At 50.7% G+C, this 27947-nt stretch overlaps 1 protein-coding gene across 4 annotated transcripts in view; it reads left to right on the top strand.

The window, feature by feature from the left end:
* Positions 1–27947, top strand: part of ZFHX3 (zinc finger homeobox 3) — a 246602-nt gene that overhangs the window by 178497 nt on the left and 40158 nt on the right. For all 4 annotated transcript variants that reach the window (XR_009400758.1, XM_059382054.1, XM_059382055.1 and 1 more), the window contains one exon: positions 19732–19839. Coding sequence is in view for 3 of the 4 variants with exons in the window: in XM_059382054.1 (XP_059238037.1) it covers positions 19732–19839 (108 nt within the window). In the remaining variant the exon portion in view is untranslated. The remainder of the gene's footprint in view (positions 1–19731; positions 19840–27947) is intronic.

The raw sequence follows: 27947 nt of genomic DNA on the forward strand, positions 1-27947 counted from the left end.
TGGAAGGTACGGATGGTCCGTAGGGAAAGAAGTCACTTTCTATTTATAAATCAGAGGAAGTATTTCTACTGTTTATCCTAGAAACCTTGAGCTGTGCTCCCAAATGCTAAGGATGATGTCCCTGAGCTGTGGCCTCGGCCACCCTCCCGCGCTCTCTGTCACCGCTCTACCCAAAGCAGCTTGCTTTCCCACCCTGTCTGCTTTTTTACCAATTCTTGCTGCTTCTACCCTCTCGCCTTGAATTAAATGTTTGTGCTTGCAAAGTTTATTAATAGCATTGGCACCGCCAAGTAGAGTAGTGATTTTCTTCCCTTTTTACATGTAATTTATTTTTGGCTTTTAGAAACAAATCTAGAATAATATTTCAAGCTTCTCCCTTTGGGGGCAAACTGCAGGTGATCCTTTTAAAGCCCACCTTGGGGGGGGGGTGTCAGGCGTTCCCCACTTACCTTCCCAAAGCCATGGTCTGTCGGCTCATGCCCTTTGCTGTAGTGCTAATGCCCTGGTGTTCGCTGGTCCTCAGTAAAGTCCAGCTGTAAATCCCTGGGCCTGGAATCCACCCACACCCAGACCCTGAGCCTTTTCTAAAACAACTTAACTAAAGATGTGTTGCTGCCTAGAGAAGTTTTTCCCCAGCTGTGACTTTATAGGGATATGAGTGCTATCGAAGAGATTCATTGTGTGCATTTCAACGAACATTAGAGTGCCCCTGTGTGCACAGATTTACCAGGCATGTTGTGGTCCCTGATGGGAAAAGTCCTTTTTGGTACCAAAGCTTGGGATTCAAGGTGAGCGGGTGAAGTTTTCCTGCCGGATCCGTCAGTCGGAGGCTCTGAGTGAGACGGGTGCCGTCCGGTGCGGTCAGCAGATGTGACTGTGTGTGGAGGAGGTTGGGAGGTCTGGGAAGGCTTCCCTGGGTGGGCAGAGGGTTGATGCCTATGGTTTGTGTTTTCAAGCTTATGTGATCGTTGTCCAGAGGCTGGTCTGGGGACTAAATCATTTCCGTTAGTGTCTAATCTGGAAACATCTCCAGATTCCTCCAGCCCTCCTGTTTACTTTAATAGTCCCAGGTCCTTCCATTTTCTTCCTAGCTTACGTATCCTGACAGAGTAGCAATTTTGTCACTAGTGGAAGATGGAAAGGTGATTTTTCACATGGAAGGGTAGGTGTGATTTTTTTTTTTTTTTTTTTTGGATAGGGGAGCCCCAAGTGGCCGAGGAAGCACCTGGAAGTCAGTTGAGAAGGGGGAACTCTAAGGAAAGGCATGCTTGACATGGCTCTGTCTCCTACCCCTGAACAACCAGGGAAGCGAATGGCAGCCTCTGGCCAGGAATTGATTGCATTAATTGATATGCCAATAAGAGAGCTTGTTATATCCGCCATTGGTTAGGAGGCCAGCTAACAAGTCTGCTGATCAATGGCACCAATAAAGATTTCATCCATTAATGAGCAACATGGTAATTAATGTTATCCATAAACCAATTAGCCTGGCTAGCCAACGCACCCGTTTGCACGGTGAGTGGCATTGCCGAAAGCGGGCAGGCACGCACCCGTCTGGCGTGGAGTTGGGTGTTGAGGCGGTTTCATGGGGTATGACAGAGCCTGAAACTCTGGAGGGTTTATTCCTACTGGAGAATGTGCAGAAAACGTGGAGCCCTCCGAGCCCCCGGCAGCCAGAGAAGGCAAACAGAGTCCTTGCTGGGTCCCAGGCGGGAGCGCAGCTGTGCCCTGCTCGTCCCCCACACCTGCCGGGAGGGGAGCGGGAAGCGGGACACTTTTCTCTTCCAACTCCTGCCGGCCCAGCTTTCCCACGCATGTCTCTCAGGGGCTGTTAGGGGCCGTCATGGAATGACTGAGTCCCCGGGTCACTCCAGTCCCAGCTGGGCACGCTCTCCCCGGGGACACCGCCATCCTTGGCTCACACGCACTGCCCTGTGCACTCCTGGAGGGCGGGCCGAGGCCTCTTCTGGGAACCGTGGACGAGTGGTAAAGTCATTAATATCCCTCCAGCCCCCTGCCCCATGTTTCATTTAGGAAGAAACATTTTGTTAGAAGAAAGAAAGGAAGAAGGAGAAACAGATGATTTGAAGCTGGGCCTTTTTCCTTCCCCCTGCTGTTTTTTTTGAAATGACATCAGTGGGTTGTTTGCCAAGCATAACCTGGCAGCCTGGCGGCTCGGCCTGACTGCCTGAGATTTCTGGGGACCGTGCAGCTCGCCAGCTCCAGCCGTGGCAGCGTGCCAAGGTGACGTTCCGTGACTAAGCAGAAACGAGGGAGAGGGAGAGAGGGAGGAAAAAGGTATGTGTGGTTGGGGAGCTGGGGGAGAGAGTGGTCCCGGGGCTGGGTGTGGCATGGGGAGATGCGGAGGCATGTCCTGGGGTATCCGATCAAGAGGGCGGGTGTCGGGCAAGGCACTGGCAGGCCAGCGAGTGTCCCTGTGGCACCGGGCGGGGGGTGGGGTGGGGTGGTTGGTGTGTGTGGGGGAGTTCAGGGCAGCGGCCCGATCCAGCCCTGGGAGGCTGCTGACCGAAGGGGTCTGACTTAGGAGGGAACCAGATGAGCCAAAGTGAAGGTGACAGCCCGGAGGGCCTGGAACTATTGAGAAGGAGGCTTAAGAAAGCTTTTATCAGCATCAGGCCGATACTCCTCAGCAGAGTTTCCTTCACATTGTTAGGTATTGACCCTCAGAGACCCCTTGTGGATTCCCTAATTGAAAATTAATACTAGATCAATGCCATGGGCAATTTGCATATTGATCATAAACAACTTTGAAGGCACCGAGTGTGCGGCAGATCAATAGGGCTCCTGAATAGGCTGCAGAGGGAGCACCTCCCAGTACAATGCACTCCGAGAAAGGTTAATGATTTGGGAAGTTCCTAACTGCTCATCGCGGGGAACGGCCCCCACACCACACAGCATCCGCAAGAGCAATTAGTACAGGCCGAGCCGCCTCCCCCTCGACCCCCCCCCCCCCCGCCCTCCCCAACCCGGCCGCCCCCCCACTAGTGGAGGGGAGGGTAACTGCTGGTGTTGAGGGAAGGGGCCGGGCAGGAGTGTTTTCACAGTTGCCTTTTTTGGTGATGGATGAAGTCTTGGGGCCGTTTGTTCTGGGAAGCGGACTGTAAAAGGCAGCAGCAACCAAGTTAAGGCTGCAGTAATTGTTCTGGCCCCTTCCCCAAAACACAGTTCTCCTGACGACTGAAATGGAATGAACTGGAGAAGGGGCTATGGCTCCTCAGGCTTCTGGTCACTGCAGAAACCCAAATTAATGTGTGCCTTAAGCTGCGATGGGTCTGGCCCATGAGGCATCGTGTTCCACGCAGCACCCAGTTTTGTGGATTTGTCTCTTCATGCAACACCTCCACTCCCCCACTTGGTGTCTTCTTGTTCCTCTCTGGCTTTTGGCCTCAGCTTCCTGGGCAGTCCTGGCTGCCCCCGGGGATCCCCAGCAAGCCCAGAAGGATCTCCTCTGGCTGGTTCCCCCCCCCATCCTTTCCCGTCCCGACTTCTTGTGTTTTCTGGGGGCCTCTCCCTCTCTCCCTTCCGGCTAAGATCCAGCCCCTCTGGGCTCCGGGCCAGAGAAACCGCGCACAGACCAGCTGCCCCATAGGTGCTCCGGGTTCAACATGTTTAACAGCAGCACCCAGAACACTTGAGGGCTTTCCAACTTTTCTGTCTTGGAGGTCCCAGAGTGCTTAGAGATGGCTGGTTTGAGGATCACGGCCACGCACAGCCGGAGGAGATAGGTGATGCCTGTCGACCTTCACCTAGCTGCCTATCCAGCCCCAAGACAGCAGAGGAAGGTGTGCTGCTGCTGCTGCTGCTGCCGCCGCTGCCCGGTGCGTGCGTGCGTGCGTGCGTGTGTGTGTGTGTGTGTGTGTGTGTGTGTGTGTCTCTCACTAGGGGGAGACACCTCTTACGTTGTGGTGAGTGGAGCAGACATTCTTCCCACAGCGGCCCATTTAAGAAAAGTAGAGCCCTCTTCCCGCCACGTTCCACATTGATCTTGTGCCAGGAAGGGCCGACCTTGAAAAGCTCTGCCGGGGTCACGAAGCTCTGTAGGATTATTAAGTTTGCAGAGTGCGTTGAAATTCATGTATGTGAAAGGGCAGTCCGGTTTCAGAGAAGGGACGTGCGGAGTGGTCGGCCTTCCTAGCGTGGAGCTACAGCTCTCAGGAGCCTCAAGCCTGTCGGCCCAGTCCCGGTGCTGACTTGTCAGCTTCTCAGGAAGGTGCTTTGGTGAGTGGGTATCCACACGGCCTACCTGCTGCGGTGTGGCCCATGGCAGAGGATAGTCCGGCTCCCACATCCCCTCTTAGCATTTGTTCCACTCACAGTCAGCTCCCGCCCACCCCACCCCCCAGGAAAGGGAAAGGCTCACGGAGATTCGTGTATATTACGCATACATGTATTTGGGGAAATACCTTTAGTCTGTGTACTAAAGCCCTACCGGTGTGGCCGTGTGAGGCTGGGCAGAATCTCGCCCATGCAGCTTTCTGCTAAGGGGAGGAATCCATCCCCGGTTCTACTTGCCAAGCAGGGTGGGGAGTTTGGGGCCGCATCTGCGTAGAGGAGGAGCCCCTTGTTCTCGTTTTCGTCGAAGTTCCTTGCGTGTTGGTGGTGCCTCTGGCCTGACCACGGCCAACAAGGCCCACAAGAAGTCCCCTCCACGACCTGTCTGATTCCTCTCCTGGCCCTCCTCTCCCTGTCTGCCCACACTTTGGGCCTTCTCACCTGCGGTTCCTCTCTGCGTGGATGGCCCTTGAGGCTGGCACCCTTGGGTCCTTCAGGTCTGTGTTCCAATGTCGCCCTTTCTGAGCTACCAGTAGGAAGTGACCCCCGGGATTGCTTTTGTCCCCTGTTCCTACTTTTTCATCGTCCCCCATCAGTGTCTGACTTGAAGTTTGCTGGGCAGCTTCTTGTCTGTCTTACTCCCCCACTCTCTTTTCTGCCCCTTGCCCTTCGAGCGCAGGGAGTCTTCCTGTCTTGTTCCCAGCTGTGTTGTCCGTGCCTAGAAGAGGTGCTCCATGAATATGTGGTGGGTGGGTGGGTGGGTGGATGGATGGACGGACACAGCATGAGCACGAGCAGAAGTTTCAATTCTCTTGGGAAGGCCCCGCAGCAGCTCTCAAGGTCATCATGAAGAGTGTGGGCCTTCGCTTCAGTCCATTACCTCTGAACTCTATGACCTTTGCCGCTAATCTAACCTCCGCGCGCCTCAGTTTCTCCCCCTGTGAAATGGGAGTGATGATAGTATCTATTTCAGCTGTGTGGCAGTTGTAGTCCCCCGTTACTATTGTCATTAGATGCTAATGACTTGAGCAAAGAGAGTCTTTCTGGGCCCATGGTCCTGGCTTTTTAGGAGGAAAGGGGAGTGTGAAACCTTTTGTACTCATCCGTCTCCCTTGGCTAGTCCCTTCCCCTTCTCTTTGCAATCAGGGCATTTGTGATGGGGTCAAGACAATGGTAGCCGGGCCAGAGCCTCCTGGGGCAGGATGGGGGTGACCTGACAAGGAGTGTGGGAGCACATGGGCTTGGGGGGACTGGAGAGCTGATGTCAGCCTGATTCAGGGCCCCGCGGGCAGGTGTGGGGCCATCCCCGTGCATGTGATTACTTCATTATGGAGCCTTTCATTGACTTGGCTGCGCTGTGCTGATGAACTGAGACTGGGGACAAGAGCACATAATTGAGGGAAATAAATTCCCATCACAGGCCTGGCTGCAGCCAGGAGCAAGCGTCCACCTCCTCTGGGTGTGCGGTGGCGGTGGGGGTGTGTGTGCAGGTGTTCACGTCTTCCCTGGCTGCAGCTTCCCTTCTCTCCCTCCCTTCCAGAAGCGCACGGGCATTGGCTACAGGCCCAGTGAGCACCCTCTTTGCAGACCTGCCTCTGTTTCCCCTGCTTGGAGCTGCTTTTCCAATCCAAGCCCCGTGCGCTTGGATCTGACCCTCTGTTCTCGCTCCCCGTGGGGCGGGCACCTGCGGGGCCTCCCTCTGTCCCTACACACACCTGTTCTTCCTCTCACGAAGTCTATGTCCCTTTGTCCATTTGTTTGTTCGCCCTGTGCTCCTCCTTAGATCTCCATGAGGACAGAGGAGGGGGAGGCGCTGGTGCCGCCCTTCTTAATTGAAATCCTGTTTCATTCATCTGGGAAAGGAGGTGGGGGGGGTGGGGCGCTTTCCCCCAAGCAGCCCCTCTTGCAGTTGGGCCCACAGACACGAAGCCCGTCTCGAAGATAGCAGCGCCGTGAGTGCGTCGCAACGTCGTAAGAAGCAGATTCAGCAACCAAAGTCATTTACATTCAGCTAAACCGAAAACCACACAACCAGCCACATGGTTTAACCACCACACACACAGAAATGTCTTGCACGATGCATTTGCTCCAGACCAGGAAACGAAAGGCTCAGGTCACCCTCGCGTCTGAAGTTGGTCATTACTAATCAGTTGTTTATAGCAAAGAGATTTTTTTTTGTTTCCCTCTCCCCCAGTGTTTTCTAAGCCTTAAAAACATTTCCTGGAATTCTGAGTGAAGTCAGTGTGTGCCGTGGGCTGGTGATACACGGAATGGCTGGGCTGGGGAGGCACGTTGCCTCAGTTACCAAGACGCATGGGTGGCGCAAAGGCAGAGTCGAAAAGAAATGGAGTGCCCTCACTTGACACCCTCTGACCTCGGCCGGTGCAGCTGAATGCTAGACAGCCAGGACTGAAATTGCAGTCACTTTAGATTATTTGGAGCGAGGAGAGGCAGGGAAAAAAGGGTCTGTTGACTACAGGAAGCTGAATTCTTCCTCTGCTGAAAAGCTTATTAGTGGAAGGGGAAAAAGCAATTACTTGGCTTCGGCTAGTTCTCCGCAGCAGGGATTGGGGGCCGCACCAGCCCCTCGGACCTCACCCTGGGTCCAGAAGGTCTCTGACAGGCTCTGCCGTGAGCTGTTTGGAAGCAGTAGTTTCGGGACAGCCCCCTTCCAGAAAGAGCATGAAGCGGGGGCAGAGAGGGACAAAGCAGGACCGAGGGAGACAGGGAGAGAGAGAAAGTATGAAAGAGCGAGGTGGTGGGGGAGGGGGCGAGAACTACGGCTTGTTCCGTCTTTTTTTCTTTTCAATTTTTTGGGAAGATTTTATTTATTTATTTGACAGAGATCACAAGTAGGCAGAGAGGCAGGCAGAGAGAGAGAGAGAGAGAGGGAAGCAGGCTCCGTGCTGAGCAGAGAGCTCAATGCGGGACTCGATCCCAGGACCCTGAGGTCATGACCTGAGCCGAAGGCAGAGGCTCAACCCACTGAGCCACCCAGGTGCCCCTGGTTTGTTCTATCTTTAAACATGATGGTTTTATTCTGGGTACCACGTTGCCACAGGGTGGGAAGTTAACAGGCTACTCTTTGCCTAAACACAAGGATATCTGGTTCTTAGGGGATGGCTTTTGGTCTCGGCGAACCCATTTTTATTCTTAATATTACGCCTTTTGTCTCAGAATGTAATGAACAGCTAGCTGCCGCTTGGAACGCCTATGGTACCGCTCTCGGGATCCACCTGCCTCAGCCTTCCGGCTCGTCCACGGGCCTTTGCTTCTTCCTTTGCTCCTCTGACCACCTGTTCCCTTCGTCCTCCTTTGGATTTCCTGACCCCGTGGGCTTCGAGCCCCACCCCCTCCATGCCCCGGTCTCCCAGTCTGGAAAACGGAGGCGCATTCCGTCAGCTCCCCCAAACCCCTCCAAACAAAGGCAAATGTGATGACCACATTTCTGCAAACAGCTAGTAGCTCTTCCTCCTAAATCTGTTTACTCGTGCCTTTCTCTTAAAAGCCCAGTTTTCTCTTCATCCAGCTTGTCACCAGCATCTTCCAGGAATTGGGTCAATTCATAGACTTTTCACACGGAAATTGACCCCCTCCCCCCGCCATTGTTTATATTGAATTTAAAGATACAGTGTTTTTCTTGGAAAGTTGCTTGTCGGTTACTGTCTAAGTCCTCCTAGTCCACCTCCTCTTCCTCCTTTTGATATTTAAAATCGTTGCTTGGGAAGTGAGAAATCATTCACTTTTTTCTTCCCAGTCATTGGACGATCTCATCTTCAAGACGGCATTACATTTTGTCTGCTTTTCACTCACACCGTTGGCTTGCTTTATTCCCTTCCTTGCCATAAATATTCGCCTCACAGAGTGAAGCAGAACCGCTGACTGGTTGCAGGCTTCATTTCCATTTTCTCTTTCTACGCCAGGATCTGTATTCCCGTCAGAAGAGTTGTCCACTTTCAGAAGTTGAGGGAGCAACCTAACTTAAGGCATTCCCTGCCGGGAGCTCCTGGTCCTTTCTCCTGGTGCCGCGTGCGCACGGGAGAGCGTGAACGCCCACTGTTACTTCTGGAAAGTAGCACCGTGTGCTGTCAATTGCCGCAGATTCCCTTACTCCTGACTGACCAACTCTTCGTTGCCAAATTTGCACTTTCTGCCCAGATCTTCGGTGACCTTCTCATGTCTTGACAACATTTTCTTTCCCTTTGGTTTTGGGTGTTAGTTGTTGTCAAATGTACCTTCCATGGAAGAGTGTGGGTAAGAGTCTAGAATTTAAGTTCTTTTTTGAGTTGTTCGCCTTGAGGGTTATGATTGTGTTTTTGTGCCTTAAGATGCATTACAGTGTCACTTTGGGGACCTGTGATGGACTGCATTTCCTTTCCAGGGATTCTAGCCTGTGCTTAGGTGGAAGAAAGCTCTCATGGGAGGAAAGGCACAGCAGGTGGCACCCAGACCTGAGGCTGAGCGTAAAATACAGTTAGTAGCTGTGGGAGATGTGGAGACGGGTCACTTTAGCGAAAATCATTGTGAAAGGGCAGATGTGCTGGTGGTGGTGGTCTTTTGTCAAACCCCAGAAAAAGAACATTTCATGGAACAGGATCCAAATTTTTAAAATCTAGAGGCTTTGTATTTGACCACTGGCATAACTTTGGAAGTTTCTCAAAGGGAGGAAGAAGATCTAAGAATTTTCTTTTTTCCCTTTGGGCACCGAAGAGCTGCACAAGGTGCATGTTAAAAATGACAGCAACTTCGCAGCCCCATCTGCTTTTCCTCATGTGGATGCAGGAAAGCCCTGGAACATAAACCTTCGGATTTTCTCGGTCCCTCGGCTTCCTGCTTCACTTTCTTTGCAATTTCCTAGGAAATGTCAGCTGAAACACGCCACTGCTGCTGCCGCCTGGGTTTCCAGGCTGAAGTGTGCTGGGGGACTTGATGGTTTTGGAGAATGGCCCAGGTTTTTACTTTCCCCGTGTAGACGCATCCTTAAATATCTCTGGTGTGACTGTAAATGCTTCTGGCGGAGGCGGGCTCTTCTCCGCTTGCACCAGGCAGTGAACGCGTGGTAGGCCCGCACCCCTGGAGGTGTCAGACCCCGTCCTGGGCTGTCTCCAGGGTTCACGTGTGTCTCTAGCGTGGGTGCCATCACATCTGTAGGGGTCCTTGGTTGTCTGGCCTGCGCGGGTCTGGCCAGAGAACAGGTTTAGCTGGTGCTTTTCTGGGTCCACTCTTGGCCCACATTTGGCGGGTAAGTGGCTGATGAGTGTGCAGAATGAGCCTCGCTGACAGGCAGGCCGTCAGTGCTGCTGCCCACTGGTGGGAGTAGTCCCGGATTTCTCCATGCACCCTGTGCTTCCTGGGGACAAGCTGATTTCTTATTAGGCTCCAGACCCTTCGGACACTGTGGGCATAAGACAGGCCACAAACAGGCTGGGAATTCCAGCCCCTCATTTGTGCCAGCCTGTGACTTAGACTTCTAGAGTCTTTGGCTTTATTTTTCTGGGTTGGGTACTGTTTGTTTTGATAGTCAGCAACCAAAGGCTCACCTGTTTCTCTTTCAGCTTGCTTTTTTGCATACCCTCGGCCCACACAGTCCATCATTCCCTTGGGTGTCGTCACCTCGTGTCTCCCCGGTGTTATAAAGGCCTTGGGTTGTCCAGCCTCCCCTCCACCTTCTGTCCCCATGCTGTCATTCCCATATAGATTGCATCCATCATCATTGGATGGTCCCGTTACAAGAGCCATCCCGCAAGGTCTCACTTAGACCCATTAGGTTCTAATCACCACCATCTAATATCACTTCTGGTACATCCTGCTCATTTCCCAAACACCTTCATTTGTATATAGATGCTTAAGTACACTTACAGGCTTTCCTCGACTCTTTTCACCCATGTGTTTCCAACATTCTCAAATTAAAAATAAATGGGATTTTTTTTTTTTTTTTTTTTTTTGCATTAAGCATAAGCTCTTTCCCTGACATGCCAAGTCTGTTTCAGCCCAGAAGGACGATACCTTTTTAATGGAAGCTGTAATTTTTTTTTTTTTATTTACACTCTTTCTATCACTCATGTGTGTTTATCTGTGCTGTCTTCTCCCCTCCAACCAGGGGAGCCTGGCAGTGTTTATTTCAAGCAGAGTGTTACTGAAAGACAGATGATTGTAGGGACTGCCTAGGCCTCACACCTGGAACATTAAAAAGCTTTCAGGCAGATCTGTTTGGGTGAAAGATGTCCTTTTCTGTGGAGGAGGGAGACTAGCAGGGAAGTGGGACCCCACCAAGGGGCTGCCCTTCCTCATCCCGTGTGGGTGTGAGCCCCCCATTCTGACCATACTCCCGGACACCTTAGTCTGTGCTTCCAAAGCCATGGAATGGTCTGTCGTACTGAGCAAGCATATGAAGCCCCTTCTTCCTCCATCAAGGCCGCCTGTCTTCTAACCTTGGCTTTTCTCACCTTTGTCCATCAGACACTCCGTTGTGAAGGCCCTGTGACTGACTTCTTCCCCTCGTCCGTGCGTTCTCAGCAGCATACTGAGTTAGAATCGTTATTTTCCTCCACTACTTTGTTTTTACCAGAGAGGGAAATAAAACACCCTTCTTGGTTTCAGGGGCCTTCTATTCTGCATGCCTCTTCTTTCCAGAACATTCCAGTTTGGTGTGAGGTTAAACTGTGCAAAATACTGTTTGAAAGAAAGGAGCAAAAGAGAAAGGAACTTGTCAAAATGCATTTGTTAGATCACGTTTTAAATGAAGTACAATTGAAGGTAGTTTTTGTCCAAAGAAAGGAAAAACCCCTGCAAATCCGCCGAGCTCCCAGAGAGCGCGCCTCCTTTGTCGTCGCCCTGACATTGAAGTGTAATTTTTCATGGTTATTTGGACTGGAAAATGGGGGGGGGGGGCGGGGAGAGATGGGTCTGCGATTATTTCCCATAAATGACAACACAATCACATCACGCTCCGCTACAAACATGCTCGGGGAATTTGCCTTTTTCCATTTTATGTGTGAAAGCCGAGCGCAGTCCTGGCCCTGTGCACATCCAAGGGAGCTAATCCGTGCTGAATCCAGGTTCCGTCCACGTTCTGGGACAGAGCTGGGTTTCTGGTTCGGGGTGGATTCCGACAGCCGTCTCAGGGCTGGGTGTGTGTCTTACACACCGGAACTCACATCTTTCAGTTTTTTTTTTTTTTGTTGTTGTTGTTGTTTTTTTATAAAGAGTGAGCGAGCACCAACTCTCCCTGCGAACAGCCACCAGGCGAGTCCGCGGACATATTTAGTTCCCTGTGCTTTGTCACTGCACACTGGCTTTCATCCTTTCTGCGTTTCTGCAGGGGGCAGCCCAGGTGCTTTTGCTGAGAACGCAGATAAATGGAACTTGTTGCGATCCTGGCTCTAGGCGGTTCCTCCCTTTCTCTCCTCCCCTGACCCCCACCCACACCCTTAATTTTAGCGGGGTTTTGACAGACTGTTCAGATGGACCAAGTGGCCTTGCCCCGGAGAGAGAAGACGGCAGGACCCATCCTCCCTGCCCAGCGGCAGCAGTTTGCACTGGGAGCTGTGGCGTGCTGTGCTGTTCACTTGGGAGGGCAGCCCCAGGAGGGGACGTTTTCTCGGGGGGCCTCCATAGGCCGTGGCCACTTTGGATCAACCCGTAAGATGCTCCCTCTAGTCAATGCTCAAGGCAGAGGTGAAGCTAAGCACAAAGCAAAAGGGACACTCCCCCCCCCCAGCCCCCCTCCCTGTCCCCGCACACCGCCCCACACCCCCCCATCTCCCACCCCACCCCTGCCCCAGGCTTCTGTTGTGGTTGGAGCAGACCTTGCCTCACCCAGGAGGGGCTGCGAACGCAGGCTGCAGCACGCCCGGCCTTCCCAGGCTCCCTCCTGCCACATGAGCCCCATTTTTCTTGTTTCTATAAACAGTGGCACGATCTTCAAATATACAAAAGCATAAATGGTCTCTATTCTCCAATTATTCATTTTAATAATACCCGGAGTTGCCTTTGGTGTGTTGATTCTCGAAGTCTGGTGCCAAAAGGCAGGGTCACCGGGGTGGGGGCCAGGAAACAAGGTCAGGTGGAGGCAGCGAGGAGGCCAAGGTCCTTCAGCTCTGGGTTTTCCTACAGAGCTTTTCCGGCAGGCCCTCTCCGGGGACTGGCAGGCCTCCACCACCTTTCAGGCTCTCCGCTCACCTTTTCAGGCTGGCATTCAGGAATACCAGGCACTGTGGCCCCAGGTGCATTGGGTAAATGAACACCTCGTGGTCAGAAGACGGCTTGTGGTAAAATGACCCCTTAAAGGATCCGTGTGCGGGAGAGCTCATCCTGGAAGACGAGTGTGTGTCTCCAGCCAAGCGCGCCCCCCACTTCCTCTCCTGCCCCTGTCCCCTTTTCTCTCAGAGGACGGAAATCCACATGTAGAAACATCACCTTCGACAAGGCAGTTTTGTTTAAAACAACTAGTTAGCACCTTGGCCACATTATTTTTTGAAAAGTGACCAGGGTGGGAAAATTACCCGCCGCAGCCCTGGGCCAGACCCCCTCCTGCCACATGAGCCCCATGTGTTGGGCTGTTCTCCACAGCGGATAGAGAAGGGGCCTCGGCTGGCTGGCCTGGCCTGGCAGAGCTTAGGTTGGTAAGAAAATGAACAGGGCCTACGACCAGGGCCCATCTGGAGGCGAGACCCCCCCTCTGCCTCCCTCTTGCTCTGTCCCTTAGATCCCAAGCAAGAGAGGGACTTCAGAGAGAGAGGCCTAGGCAAGCAGGGTTGCGGGGCGGGGGGGCAGCCTGCCTGTCATCTCTGTGTGTCCTCATGTCTGTTGGGAAAGAGATGGTGTCTTATCCCGAGAACGTGGGAGAATATTACACTTCCAATGAATTAAATGAGTGCTCCAGGCCTGAAGCCTTGGAGCCCCTGCCTGCTTCATGCTGCCCGTCCCCTAGGCACCCCCCCCCCCCCCCCCCCGCCCCGCCCTTATCCTTTGCTTCTTAAGGTTTCCTGCGTGGACTGGGATAGCTGGATTTCAGAATGTTCCCCTGGCCAGTGTTAGTTGGGATTCCCGGGCCCTTCACCTTGTGATTGGGCATTTCCCACAATTAATCTCTACCCTGTTAAGATGTAGAAAGTAGAATGGATCAGTTTTGCCTGCAAGTGAAAGTAATAATTCAGGTGATTACGCACAAGGAACTTTGTGGGGAGAGTTTAAGTTTCCTGTTACATGTGTCAGCATGAAAACATATAGTCACCTTCACCAAGATGCAAAGGATAAGGTGTGTTAAGAGAACGCTACACATTTGTGGTAAGTCAACCCACCTTCATTTAAGGGACAATTTCTGGGACTGCAGTATCGTCAACCAGAAAACCTAATTGCTCGAAACTATGTCTTACACACAGTCTCCAGCCACATGGCCAGGACCGGCAAGAGACCCCATTAGAATAAAACCCTGGAGGGAATGTTTGAGAAAATGTGTTTGGGGATGTCGCAGGGTGGATCATCACATCCTGGATCTGGGGGTTACTGCGCAGTTGGGAAGAAGCCCAGGGCGCCTGGAGAGTCTCCCACTGGTCGGCCCCGTGGTCACCATTCAGTGAGATCATGCTTACCAAAGTGTCTTGGAGGGAGAACACAGTCGGTCACATAGTCGGTCACATAGTCGGCCGCAAGCATCCTACCATCTTCCATTCCCTCCCTGGCTTGGAGAGGGAAGACGAGACTAGGGTTGAAGAGCTGGGAGCAGGAGGGTTGCCTGTCTGTCCGCATTGCCGCTCATATCCCGCTACAAGTTTCTGTTGTAGCAGAATTTTAACACTCATTTTTTTATAGGGTAGCATTTGATTTGACCTGTATTTGTAAAATAAAGCATGCGTACTCCGTAGAAGTACAGCTCTGAGAGGTTTCTTGTGGGTAACTCAAGGCCCACAGGATCGGGCACACGTTCTGCCCTTGTTTTCCAGTTGTGCCAACCACCATTTCAAAAGGACGGCACACTGGCCACCGCGTCCTCTGCTGAATCTATAGCTACAGAGCGCAGCCCTGCCCACGACTTACAGGAACATCCTAGAGTCCCACCTGCTACTCACCCTGAGACCCCGGTGTCAGTGGCCGCCACCCTCCGTGGTACTCCTGATGGTCCTACTGTTGGAGGCCTTTTTCGCTCGCTTCTGTGGTTGTCCTTGGTTAATTAGGTTGAAAATGGAGAACGGAAAAGCTTTAACCCTATCTTCAAAGTAGGCCGATTGGTTATTTTGTTTTTCAAAGAAGAGGTCCTATATACAATTAAAACTTGTTTCTGGTAAACCTCATTCCAGGAAAGATGAGCTTTTAACAAAAGGCTTTTGACAGCTGCAGGCTATTTCATTTTTTTTAATGCCGAATGAAAAATCAATACATTTTTCTGGGTTATACATATTCAGAACAGGCCTGATATTTCCATTATAATGGAAAGTGGGTGTCTGTGCACATCTCGCCTGTCAGAGCTGCACCACCGCATTTTCCAAGCCACTGCTAAATATTTCAAACCTGATTTGATTGTGGTTCACGACAGCTAATGTTTCTCAGCTCTTGAGCCTGCCGACAGGCGAACGTACTTTATTTCGCCCCCTCCCTCAAACATGGCTCACCCCAAAGGAAAAGGAAAGAATAATTTCATTCTTCAGGGATCCCGGATCGTTGTCGTATTTAAGTAACATGATCACCTGCGAGCCTGGGGTACAGACACCCTGATTCTTAGGAGAATTTCCAAATTTCTGTCACATCGAGGCACTCCTGGGGCTTTGTCGGGTTTGGGGGAAGGTTTGAATTGATCCGCGTCATCCTGTTAGAGGAGTTAGGAACAGAGGGACTCATCGTAGTCATTGACTGACTCCCCTTCCTACAAGTCTGAAAGTGGTTTGTGAAGGACCCCCCGATGGGCGTGGCCCCAGGCCCCAGGTACTCGGGGAGCAGGACTGGATCCCCCCAATCCGCAGGTCTTCTTGGGGAACACACTGGTGGGGGGTGGCGAGCGCCGACCATGACCTCTGTTCTCACTGCTGCCCGGGCCTCCGCTCATACACCAATTTCCAAGTTGGTCATGAAATTGTTGCAAATCACCACAGGGCTGCCAGTCGGCGCACACACACCTCCTTCGGGAGCAGATCTCACTGCACGCTGGGGATTTAGGCAGTCCCCCTCGCCAGCATGCTAAGCATAAGGTAGGTTCAGAGAACAGTTTGCATTTGTGGTGAACAAAGCCACCCTGACTGAAGGGAAATTTTCCGTAGCTGTGGTATCATCACCTCAAAAACCTAAGGTGCCCCAGGAACGCTGCCCTTTTAGAATATATTTGTCTGCCACAATTCTTCCACCCGAGGGCTGTGCGCTCAGCCAGGAGACAGGCGTGAGGAGGCTGGGTTTGGCCCGAGTGCCAGTAAGTGCTGTCTGGGAGAAGCAGTTGTAAAAAGGAGACAGGGATGGAAAGAGATTTTTTAAATACCTGCAGCCACTGTTTTATGTGGGGATCGAAGGCAGAAGGGATATCAGCAAGACCTCACAGTGATTCAAGACTTGCTGCTGGTTCTCTAGCCCTTCAACAGGAAAATACATTCAAATAGAAGGGGTGCCCTCATTTGAGGGCCACTGTGGGGTGTACCCATCAAAGTCGCCTTTTGCTGTAGGGGTGGGTCATGGTCTCTGGTGTCTTCTAAAAAGCTGACCTTCTTACCTGCTTGTGCCAGGCCTGCTGCCCCCTGCCAGGCACAGGCAGGGCACAGGGAGCCGAGATGACTGCCCCATCCCGGTCCTGGCTTTGCCCTTGAGAAAACAATCCTGGTGTGTTTTGCTTGGTTCTGAGATAGAATTCAACTCCTGGGGAAAAGATGGTTTTGGTTTGTCTAATCCAGCCTTAAAAGTGGCGCAGTCGCTGCTGTGTGTCTTAGGGAAGTGACTTAGTCAACTGAGGGAAAGACAGGATTTTCCACATAAAACCGGATCGTCGGTCCCTCAAGTCTTTACTTGTTCCCACTGTCAGTAGCCGATATTATTTAGGGGGGAAAATATTGACTTCCATAATGACCCCCAGCCAGTTGCCACTGACTTCACGGGTAGAAAATGCAATCTGTGATCTGGGAGAAATTGCCCAACCCTTGCTCCATCAGCTTCTCGGTGTCAAATATACATTCCTAAAGGGAAGAAGGCCTAGATAACCAGCCCCAGGAGGCCGGAGTGTGGATGCCTTTGCTCCCCGGGTCCCCACGTGGTTCTAGTAAGGGCAGACCAGGCCCTTCCTTGGGTGCCCGAAGCCTGGGCCTTAGTGAGTGGGCATTTCTTTAGGTTTGGGGGACCAACAAAACATACCCTGCCCACAAAGCATTGCGGATCTGAGCCGCCCAGACAAATTCATAGTTTGTATCTCTGTTTTTTCATCATTTCTCTACCTTTATGGTATTCAGAGCTCAGTTTTCTGGTTACTGTCAGCCTGGGCTTTCATCCATTTTAAAGAGCTATTTTCCCTCTTGCTGTTGATGATGATGGTATAAAGGCAGATGGTGTAACTGCTTATGAATGTCCTATTTTATTTCCCCAGGACCAGACAGTTCACTTGAAGACGTATATTATTTCCACATGCTCAGGTTGGGCGGCCCAGACGGTGTCTGCTTCCTGCAGCTAGCTGCCCTTCCAGGCCTCGCCATGCAGAGGGCGACACCTGTAGGTCAAAGGTGGAACTGCAGGGAAGTGCCTGCTCAGCTGATCGGACCCGGCTTTTAGTTGGGGGTGAGGACTCTGACCCCCTTGTAAGGAAAGCTGTCCAGGAGTTTCTCGATCGTTTCTCCTCCCACCAACCATATAACAGCCTTTCAGTGAATGAGTGACAAATGATAACGTTAAACCTAGGAACTGAACAAGAAGAGGATTTGATATTTAAGTCCTAAAAATAAGAAAGGGGAGAAACAAAAAAAGTCCCTGAATTCACCTCTGTCCTCTGCCCTCTCCTTGGAACTGAGCTGCCTTCACTTTTCTGCCTGTAGTAGGGCAGGGAGGGAAGAAAGCAGAGAACCCACGAGGCTCGTCGGGTGAGGGCTCCGGGACTATTCACAAAGGACCGTGCGGTTTCCTTGCTCGTCGTATCCACTATGTGCTTATTCTTCACTCTCTGTATCTTCTGAATAAGGTTTGTTTGGAAAGGCTCAGAGGACTGGGGTCTGTGCCAGAGCGACCGTGAGCTCTTCACTCTGTGCTCCCATGGCTGCGGCCCACATGCTGTGGAGGAGAGCAGTGCTGGCCTTGGAGGAGGCCTCCTCGTGGGTCAGTCCCTTCCCTCCTCAGAGGGGAGGAGCAGAGCAGAGCAGCCCCTCAGACGCCGTTCAGCACATCAGGGTCTTGTCTGTTTTGTAGGTGTTGGGCTGTGTCCATCTAAGGTGACTGTGTGTGTGTGTGTGTGTGTGTGTGTGAGTGTGTGTGAGTGAGGTGGACAGGAGGGGCCGTTTCAGCCATCTCTGTATAATCAAATACGATTAATACCTACCTCGCTATGGAGAGTTTGAGCCGCACCACGGACTGGGACAAAGGACTGTGTTTTAAGCGTTCTAGCTCCTTTGGGTAGACCCAGTTTAATACCGATGGATTGAATTCTGGTATCACCGTTCAAAGATGGATTTTGTAGTTACAGCGTTGAACAGTTTTATCAAAAGTGTTAAAAATGTGCATTGAACACCCTGCCCAGACATAACGAAGACCGCGTATGTGTCACACCATGTGACTTGGTTGTTATTCTCGACTAACACTTGTATAGAATGTTTTTATCTCTACTTGACGATGTATAGTGTTAATATGGGACTGTATATCAGACTGACTTCAAACCGTGGTTGCCTGAGTTTTCTCTGAACTGAGGTGGGTATGGGAGACTTGCTGTTAACTTTACTATGCAGTAAGACAAAAGGGAAATACACAGAGTAGATGTGGAGCCCTCTTACTTGGGGATGAAAATAAGTACTCTATGATTTCATGTGGTTCCTGTGACTGCCTCACAAATCCTCTCTTGGTGGGAATGAAGAAAGAATGTTCCCCGACCCCATGTTCGATTTTCTAGTCCTTGGACTCTTCCATTGTTTTTCTGGGAAAAATTTAGGAAAATCAGACTCTAATTAGATACTTTCTTCCTCAAGTGTTTTATAAACCCTCTGTGGTCATTTTACTCTGAACAGCTTTTACTTCCTTTGTGTGATGACATTAGAAGCTATTTTCTGCAGGGTTGGGAAGGATAACACCTTGAAACATTGAAAGGCAGGGTGGTGGCTCCAGAGACCTAGGGTGACATTGGTCAGAGCCCCAAGGCCAGCACCTGGTCCCTGTACATCCGTGCTGGTGGCAGCCCCAGGCGACAGACGTGGGCATCCAGGTTCTCATCCCAGGAAGCTCTGCTCTTCAAAGTCTGTGGATAATGTCGTCATGAAGCCACCTTGGTTAGCCTGTCTTATTCATTTATTTAACCCGTCCTTAATGAGTGTTTTGGGTGATGATCCAGAGGGCCAGAGAGCAGGAGAGAAATGTCTCACCTCCTTTCCCTCAGCATCTGTAGCATATCTTAGCCTCTGCCTTTCTGCTTGGGCAGATCGTGTTTTACTTCAGGAGTAGGCTCGTGTTGGAAGTGACCATTCTTCTGTCTTCACCCAAAGCATTATGGGTTGAGCTGGAGAGAATTTCCATGACTAGTTTTAAGCCCCAGGAGTCAGTAAAGAGTGGACTGACTTCAAAAGGAAAATATATGGTTCTCTTGCACATTTTTTCCCTTTCTCTACAAATCTAGCTTCTCGCCACTGACACCTGGCATGCCTACAGATGTTGTTTGTACAGATGTTGTTTGTTTTCTAGAACTCTTCACATTAATGAAATCCTATCACTGATATTCTGTGATCCTTGAGACTGGGAGCAACTGTTAAAAAACAGACACACAAAAAACCAACACCTCCTGTCACCGTCTGCCACGTGCACCCGCACTGCCAGGCCTCTGAAGGGTCAGCGACAGGGCCCGGTCTGGGCCCGGTCGAGGAAGTGCTGTGGTTGGGGCTAGGCAGGAGCCAACATGGGGCTCCTTTTTTGCATTTTTCAAGTGCAAAACACTTGCATGCAACTTCAGGAATTTAGATGGAGTTATTTCTTCAGCAAGATTGGCTTTCCAATATTAAAAGCTCCAATGAGGCATTCAGAATCCATCTGGAAATACCTCACGTCCACACGTCTCGAGCGAGTCCGTCTCATCCCAGTTAGCAGGGACGGGAAGGCCCCGCGGCTTACCTAGACCTTGGTGCAGCTGAAGTACAGTCAGCCTTTCGGGGACCATGGTTGGGGGCGGGGGCAGTCACTGGCATCTGTGTGCTGTGGTCGTCGGTAATTCTTTGGAGCAGGAGCCAAGAGTCCTTCATCTTCTGTCCCACTTCTGATCTTTGACGTTTTGTTTTTCTTCTCTTTCAGAAGAAGCCGTGGAAGATGTTGAAGGCCCCAGTGACGCAGCTGCTGACCCAGAGGAGCTCGCTAAAGACCAGGAGGGGGGAGTCGAGAAGGATCAGAGCAAGTGGACAGGTAGCGTGCATGCGGCCCCCAGACCCCCGACATGTCTCCCCTGGGACCCTGAGGCCGGCCGGTCAGAGAGCACATGTGTCCTTCATGTACCCGGAAAGATTGTCGGTTCTGTACAGCAGGGAGAAGGATTTGGGGTTTTGTTGTTGTTGTTGTTTAAAAAATTTTTTTAAAGACTTTATTTATTTATTAGAGAGATGGAGAGAAAAGACAAGTAGGCAGAGAGCAGCAGGCAGAGGGAGAGGGAGAAGCAGGCTCCTTGCTGAGCAGGGAGCCCAATGTGGGACTCGATCCCAGGACCCTGGAATCATGACCTGAGCCGAAGGCAGCTGCTTAACCGACTGAGCCACTCAGATGCCTGGATTTGGGTTTTTTGAGTGGTCTGCTTCATTCTCCTTCTCTTAGGCTATATTCAAGAATTTTTAAAGCGTTTCCTAAAATGGCCGCCAGACCAGCTTGTTTATGGAGCATCCTGGTGTCTAGCTCTGTGCCAAGGGCTTCCGTGTTTTCCACGTTTCTTCTGTGGCTCCTCCTTGCGTGCGTCGCCCTTGATGCAATTCTTCCTGCAGTGACGGTCCGGCCGCCTGCCCCGACCCCCCACCCCCACGCCCAATGGAGGGGCTTGCCCTGTACATCTCAATTGGGGTCACCCCGGCATCTCCAAGGTGTCCGCAGTGAAGGGTAGGCTTCATGCCACACGTTGTGTGTCCTACCCGGCTCTGAGGGCGAGTGTCCGCACCCTGAAGCACGCCCAGGGAGAGGCAGGCAGCGCAGCAGGACGTGTTAACAAAAGCAGAAGTTGTTAAGTCAGGGAAGTGCTGCTTCTGGAAAACTTGGGAGTCGTGAGAAGGGGAATAGCCACCTCTCGAGATGATAGGATTGCTGTATTGGAGGAAAGAAGAGCCGAGGCTGAGAAGAAAAGTTGAGGTTGTCTTGAGGAGGAGCAAAGTTGTTTCTGAGAAGACTTCTCGGGCCAGGGGAGTCTCCCAGAAACCACCACAGTTATTAGAGGAAATGATATGACAAGCAACAGAAATTATTTTATTTGGTCAACCTAATTCTTACTGCCTCCCATTATTAATATTGTAATACTTTGTGTTTTTTCAAGAAAATATTTACCTTCTAGAGTCTGTATTGGTTGGGCCTTTGTTACTTTTCCAGGCACGACTGTTCTTAAATCATGCTCAGTGTTGGCCTTCACTATTTAAACAAGATACAGAATCTTGGAGAGAGGCCAGGGGAGAGCAATGAAAATCACTGAAGGCTGAGAAATATTGCCTCTGAAAAGAGGCTGAAGAAATTGAGGCTATTCAGTCTGTAAAAGAGAAATTTGAGAGGCAGCTTAACAGCTTCCAAATTTCAGGAGGGATGGGGCGGAGTCGGCGAGGCGTCTGTTCAGTGTTTCGTGGGACACAGAGACAGGGTGTCCCCGCAGCCAGGTGAACGAAACTGTCCCCTTTCTAACTGTGGTGGCCAGAGGCCCACACTTGAGAGACAGTCAGGGATGGGGGTGCCAAGCACCACGGGACAGGAAGCAAGGGCAGGCCAGGAGGTAGGAAGCAGATGTCTCTCCTCGGAGCCCTTCATCATGGGGAGGATCGCGCTGTTGCTTGACACCCACGGAGACCCAGCTTTCTGCCCTACTGTCAAGGCGACATGAATACAGAACTGCAGACAGAGGTGACACAGGCAAGAGGATTTCACACGCACGGTTAGAAGGCCAAGTAACCTTCTAGGCCATCTGTTCTTTGTTTTCAGAGTTTGGGTCCCTGGGTGCCGATCCCGGCCTTGTCACTTCCTAGTTTTGTGACGTCACGTCTCCGGGCCTCTGTTTCTCACCAGAGGTGGGGATTAAAAATAGTACCTACTTTCAGAGGATCCCTGTGACGATTATTTGAATTTGAGGCTCTTAGAACAGTGCCTGGCCTACAGGAGGCTCTATATTAGCAAGGTTTTTGTTGTATTGTTTCAATAATTTGGTTAAATAAGATGAGGACAACTAGTAGCAGTTTTTCTTCGGGTCCTTTCCTGTGAAGGTGAAACTGTCACTGGGCAACCTGTGGCTTCAAGGAATTTTGAGACGTGGAGGGGGAGCAGCACGTAAGAACCTACTGGATCGTGCCGTCCGCTTGTGTGGGGTGTGGCCTGCGCTGTGTGCACTAAGGACACCGAGTCAGTGACATGACGTGACTGCCGTTTGTGAAATTCCTCATGTGCGCCAGGCCCTGTACCGGGCCCCTCTCCTGGGCTCCTCTCATTCCCGAATCAGTTCAGGGCAAGCTTTGCTGAGGGTGGTTCAACTAAACGGCCTTCCGGGTGTTTCGAATTCAGTGGGCGTGCGTCCTCGCAAGAGCCGGCGGACAGGCCGGGCCACCAGGAGCCCCATGAAAACGAGCGTCTTTACTAAAGCCCCACTTTCTCATTCGTCCATTCATTCGTTCGTTCGCTTAAGCAGCAGGCTGTACCTCATCTCCAGAAGACCGAGACGAGACAGAGACCGTGGAAGAGTGACTCAGAGGTGCCCCTTACCAGTCCCGTAGTAGTAAAGAGAGAAGGGAAAATTCTTCCCTGACTCCTGCGAACCGTCCTCTTTTGACCTGAAGCATAATTTTGTCTATGTTGTCTGAGTGTGTAATGACAGGCTTTATTAAGGTGCTTGAGCCGTTTTGCTCTTGGAATCGATACAGGTAGCAGCAGTCTCTGCAGTTTTCTTTGGGATCCTTACTCTTTTATAAACAACAACAACAACAACAACAACAACAAAACAAAAAAAAAAATTACGTTTGTTCCATTTATGCCCTAAATTGAGCTGTTCCTATCTGATTAAATGTGATGGGGAGTGCTTCCTCCCAGCAAATAAATAAATAGTGATTTCACAATTTGTTCTGTTGATTAGTGGCCGCTCATGGTACAGATTAATAATATTTCAAATGAGCCTGGATAATTGGCATTTTCTCAGCTATTGATTATGTAGTTTGGGGTTTGTGCCGGAATGGCTAATCTTCACTAAAAATTTTTAGTCGTTTATTTTTATGTTGGAAGGGGACTCCGGGTGTCCTTTCTGGTGTCCGTGGGCCACCCTCTCTGGGCTTCTTTTATTGTAGGTGTCAGGTCTTTGACCTCAAGCGACAGCAGGGCGGGCAGGACCATGGTTTGAATCCCAGCAGTGTCCACCCCATGGTCAGAGACTGGGTCACTACCTCGTGCAGGGCGCTGGGCAGAGCTCCCCCGATCCATGAGGTGATAGGCCTTGCTTTTCGGGAAGGGCTGTCATCCTCAGGACAGCGTGGCTATAGGTCAGGGCCATCCCACAGACCTCCCTGGGCTGATGGAGAGGTTTTGCTGCTACCCTGTGCAGTTATCCAGTAGCCACTAGCCATGGTGGCTCTTAAGCCCTTGATGTGTGGCCAGTACCCCTGAAGAACAGAATTTTCTTTTTTTTTTTTTTTTTTTTTTTCATTGTAATTAGTTGGAATGTGACTCTTTAAATCTGAACAGTGCAGCTCTGGATACTCAGGGGGAGCAACGCTGCCCCTGAAAGGATGCTGCCTTCCCAGTTCTTACTAAGGCTATGCTATGCTCTACCTGGGTGCCAGGCACTGTTCTCATGTGCCGTGCCCAGTCCTTCGCAGCAGGCGTGCCAGGAATGGCGCACAGGTGCAACTCTATAGCCCTTGAGTTGGCCCGGGGGACAGGGGGAGGGGGGCAGGGGTGCTAGATGCTAAAGCAGGGTCAGTTGGCTTCATCTGCCCATACTCACTTGCCATCGTATTCTGTGAGCGCCACAATGGGAAAGAGAGTCGGGAAGCTCTGCTTGACCCATGTTATTTCATTGGGTTCCCGCCTCTCTGTGAGACAGATGCTGTAAGCAGCACCCCGCACCCCTGAGCCCCCGCCATTGTGCAGAGAAGGGAACTGAGCCTGGCACAGCTGAGCTTGTGCAGGTTGCCAAAAGGCACTCAGCAAGGCTCAGATTTGCAGACCAGCCCTGCTGCTTAGGACGGAGCCCACACTCATACCGGGCCAGTGTCTCTCCAGGAATGGGATTTTTTCTGCAGAATCATTCAATCTGGCTTTCATCTCCATTCGGAGTGTGGAGACTAGCATTCTCCCAGAGTTGTACAGCAGTGACAGTAATGTGACAGCCAGCTAGACAGACTCGGATGAGGGGATTGTCCCTCGTTGTAAGTCCATGCCTTCTCCATCTGAAAGCAGGTTGGTGAAGTGTACCACTCAGTGAATGGCGTTGGCCTCTTGAAACCTTGGGCATCTCATCTGTAAAACATGGACGGGTGACGGCCACCACCACCCCCTGCGTTCCATCATGTGGGCTCTTGAGGGCTCCGTGATGGCAGGGGGTGGCCCATGATAAACTCTTCAGAGATCCCATCTATTCGGGGAGAGCGTGGTGTACTCTTGTGGGCTAACAGAGGGTGCAGGAAGGTTCTTTGAAGCTAAGTCTCCTTCCTAATGCACAGCAGTTTCCATCATCCAACTTTGTGGTTTTTCTCTTGTGAAACATGAAAATGATCCCTTGTTCTCTTATAGCAGTGTGGATTTAAAAGTGTGTGTTCTAGATTGAAGAGGCCCCAGTGTCGGCAACTGAACAATAATTAATGCAGTGATTATCCAATCAACCGTTAATTGCTATAAATTAAGTGATATACAATTAATGTGATGCTTTATCACCAATAATTAGGGGGAAAAATTGAACTCTTGGCAAAGAATCATAGCAAGATGGTTATTTAAATCCTGTAGCCGCCATGGTTTCCAGCCACAGAGCACTAAACCGGGTCTAGTTAACCTAATTTGAGACAAGATGACCAGGGGGTGTTGGTGCTTTCAAACACAAAGATGGGGCCGTACCAACATGATAATGCTTCAGAGGTCCCTCACTGATATCCGGGCCTGTATTTTTGGAAAATTTTGAGTCACAATTATAGTCTGAGTGTTGTTTTTCTAGGGGAATGGCCCGAAGGGGTTTTATTTTATTAATTTTTTTTTTTTTTTAAACCCATGGTGCTCACCTAACACCAAGCAATTAGTGCAATGGAGCGTCCCTGATTTGAATCTATGGAAGATTGCTATTAGAGGAGGTATTAACGGGCCGGCAAGGTCTGGGCGGCTGTGTGGGGAAAAGTGTGTTTATGGAATATGGTGCTGGCAGGCATGATTTCAATCGGGTTTGACATGTTTAACATAAATGTATAGTGTACGGCTCTTGCGGCATATGAATAATTCCTGCAGACCCACTGCCTTTCTAATTACCGAGGTTGAAAAAAAGCAGGTCAGGCACATCCTGGTGGAAATCTATTACCAGCCCTCCCCCTCTTCCCCCTGTTGTTTACAACTTCGTATAAATAAGGATGCCATCGGATGGGAACTGAGTGCCTACAGTGTAATCTGTGGACAAAGAATGGAAAGGGGCTGAAAAAATACCCTTCTCCCCCCGCCCCCCAAATTGAGTCCATTAAAGCAAAAGCTAGTGTCGGTGGAGAGGGAGCATTCTGGGTTTGGAGAAGCGTTGGCCTGCTGGGAGTCCGAAGCCCCTGGGCTCGAGGCCTGGTTCTGCTGCTGAGATGAGCCGCATGGCCTTAGGTCTGTGGTCCTCAGTTTGAAAATCTGTAGAATGGCAGGTTTGGACTAAGGAGGTTCTTGCAGTTCTGGAATTCCTTTAAAAAAAGGTGATGGGGAGAGGAAGAGCTGTACAGGAGCATCTTGGAGAAGAAGAATCTCTAAGGTTGGAATGCGGGTCGCTTGCCAGGATCTCCCTAGTCTCCCACCAGCTGAGATGGCGTGGGTCAGGAGCTGCACCAAGGGTGCAGATAGGTCCCGTGGGCTTTCTCCGGGACGGTGGGACAGCCCCAGGCTGCCTTTCTTGGTGGGGCATCAGAGCTCCACACACTCTCACTTGGTCCTGTGTGACTGGGTGCTTTGCGCTGTGGTCAGAGCCCCATGTCATGAGGGCAGTGGAGGGGGGGTGGCCCTGGAGATTGGTGGGGCTGCCTTTGAGTGCTGCCCATCCCGGCTCTGTTTCTGACTGGAAACCAGGCTCTCCACCACCACCACCACCACACCTCTGTAGAAATCACTTCAGCCCGAGTCTGTGTCCTTCTGGCATTAGGTCCCGTTTTTCTACCTCACCCCAAAGTAGATTTGTCTTTGCAGTAGGGTGTGTGCGAGGGAACGCTGGGAGCCTGGCTCGTGTGGCTCCTTTGTGGTTCGCACTCCTGCCAACGGAAACCGTTTTCGGTTTTACGTTTCACACACGGATGGGAATTGTGCAGCTCTGTGGGCTTTTCCAGAGTCCTCTGTTCCCCTCCCCCACCCCCATTCCCCACCCTCCTTTTTTTCCAGGCCTCTTTCAGTAGAACTTGGCTGTTTAAAGTGACTGCAGGCAGAATTCTGCCTCACAATTGGAAACAAACCATTCAAACTATTTTTATGTTGGGAAGCAAAAATAGACATAGGGTGTGGTGTATATCTGCTCTCGCCTGAATTCCAGTAATTCAGAGGTCTTGGCTTTGAGAATTTATATTGTAAATTGGAAGAGAGGGAAAGGACCACATCAGTTGAGCAAATATTTTTGCATGCAGTAACAAAATTAGCGGAGATAATCTAAGGCAGATACGGGAGATGCAAAAAAGTAAGGAACTCACTTTCTAGAAGGCACAGCAGATGTAATCACGTAACTGTGGTAGTATGATGAGCTGCTCATCAAGGTATAGACAGAGGGCAGTGGAAATGTCGATTAAGGAGCAAATCATTTTTCATTGCTGTAGAAGATACCTTACAGATTTGCATAGTACTCCTGCAAAGGGGCCATGGGACTCTGGCCTTTGTTTCAGTCCGAGCTTTCGTGCTGACGGGAGAAGCACTTCTGTCATTAGACTCTTGATCATGGTTTAAAACAACAACAACAAAACTCACCATAGTGACGTTCTCAGGGATATCTGAGCAATTTTCATGAGGCTGTAACATTCTTCCCGACCCAGCATTCTCTCTGTTTTGCAGACTAGAGAAGTATGACCCATAGGTAGCGAACACCTGGGTGCCAGATGGGTGCTCAAATCCCAGTTTGCCTTGTGGGTCATAAGGGATAGATCCCCCACGTCATAAAGCTGAAAAACACAGAACGTGGCAGCTTTCTCTTATTATGTGAAGATTGGAGGAGAAGACTTGACAATCCTGTTTCTCTAGCTGTCAGAGAGGATTGTGACTCTTTATGATTTGAACTTTGTGGCATTCATTCATTTTTGTTTGTTTGCTTAATAAGACTTCCCTTTTTTAGAGCAGTTTTATTAAGTTTACAATAGAACTGACAGGGAGGTTCAGAGATTTCCCATATACCCTTTGTGCCCACATAGTCATACATACATAGCCCCCCCCCCCCCCCGCCCCCAAATAATCAACATCGCTCACCAGATCTCATCTTGGTATTCGGCACAGTACAGAGAAAGGGGAACTTTTTTTTTTTTTAAACCAGTGATGAACCACTGACACCTTAGAAATCACCCAAAGTCATAGTTTATCTTAGGATTCAGTCTTAGTATTATACGTGCTGTGGGTTTGAACAGAAATATACTGACATATATCCATCATTATATCACGTTATATATTTCCACTGCCCTCAGAGTCTTCCGGGATCTGCCTCTTCATCTCCCCTCAACGTGGCATCCGTTCTTTTCTGTAATTTCTAGCACTTAGCGAGTGCTTGACACTGTTCGAATGTTTCATTAACAACCGGTTTGGTGAAATAATGTGACCATCAACATTTTCAAATCCAAGTCATTCTGCTTTCTGCTTTTTAGATGGCAAACCTGTGGGTCAGTACGATTGCTCCATGTTAATATGGGGAAATGACAAATGTAGGGTATCTGTGCTTCTTTAAAAACCAGGCGTCTCATGGACCGGTATCCTTTCCCGAGATACTGCTAAAAATGATCCCACAGGAAGTGGTGTTCAAGCCCTCGCGCTCTGTGCTGGACTCTGTGGTAGGCTTTGTATGCCCGCCGTCTCGCCAGCGTCACAGAAACCCTAGGAGCGGACACCGTGATCCCACTGACAGATGAGGGAACTGTGAGCCCCGTGTAGTCGGGCCCCATGCTGGA

This window comes from Mustela nigripes, chromosome 17 (genome assembly GCF_022355385.1).
Source record: "Mustela nigripes isolate SB6536 chromosome 17, MUSNIG.SB6536, whole genome shotgun sequence".
NCBI classification, from domain to species: Eukaryota; Metazoa; Chordata; class Mammalia; order Carnivora; family Mustelidae; genus Mustela; species Mustela nigripes.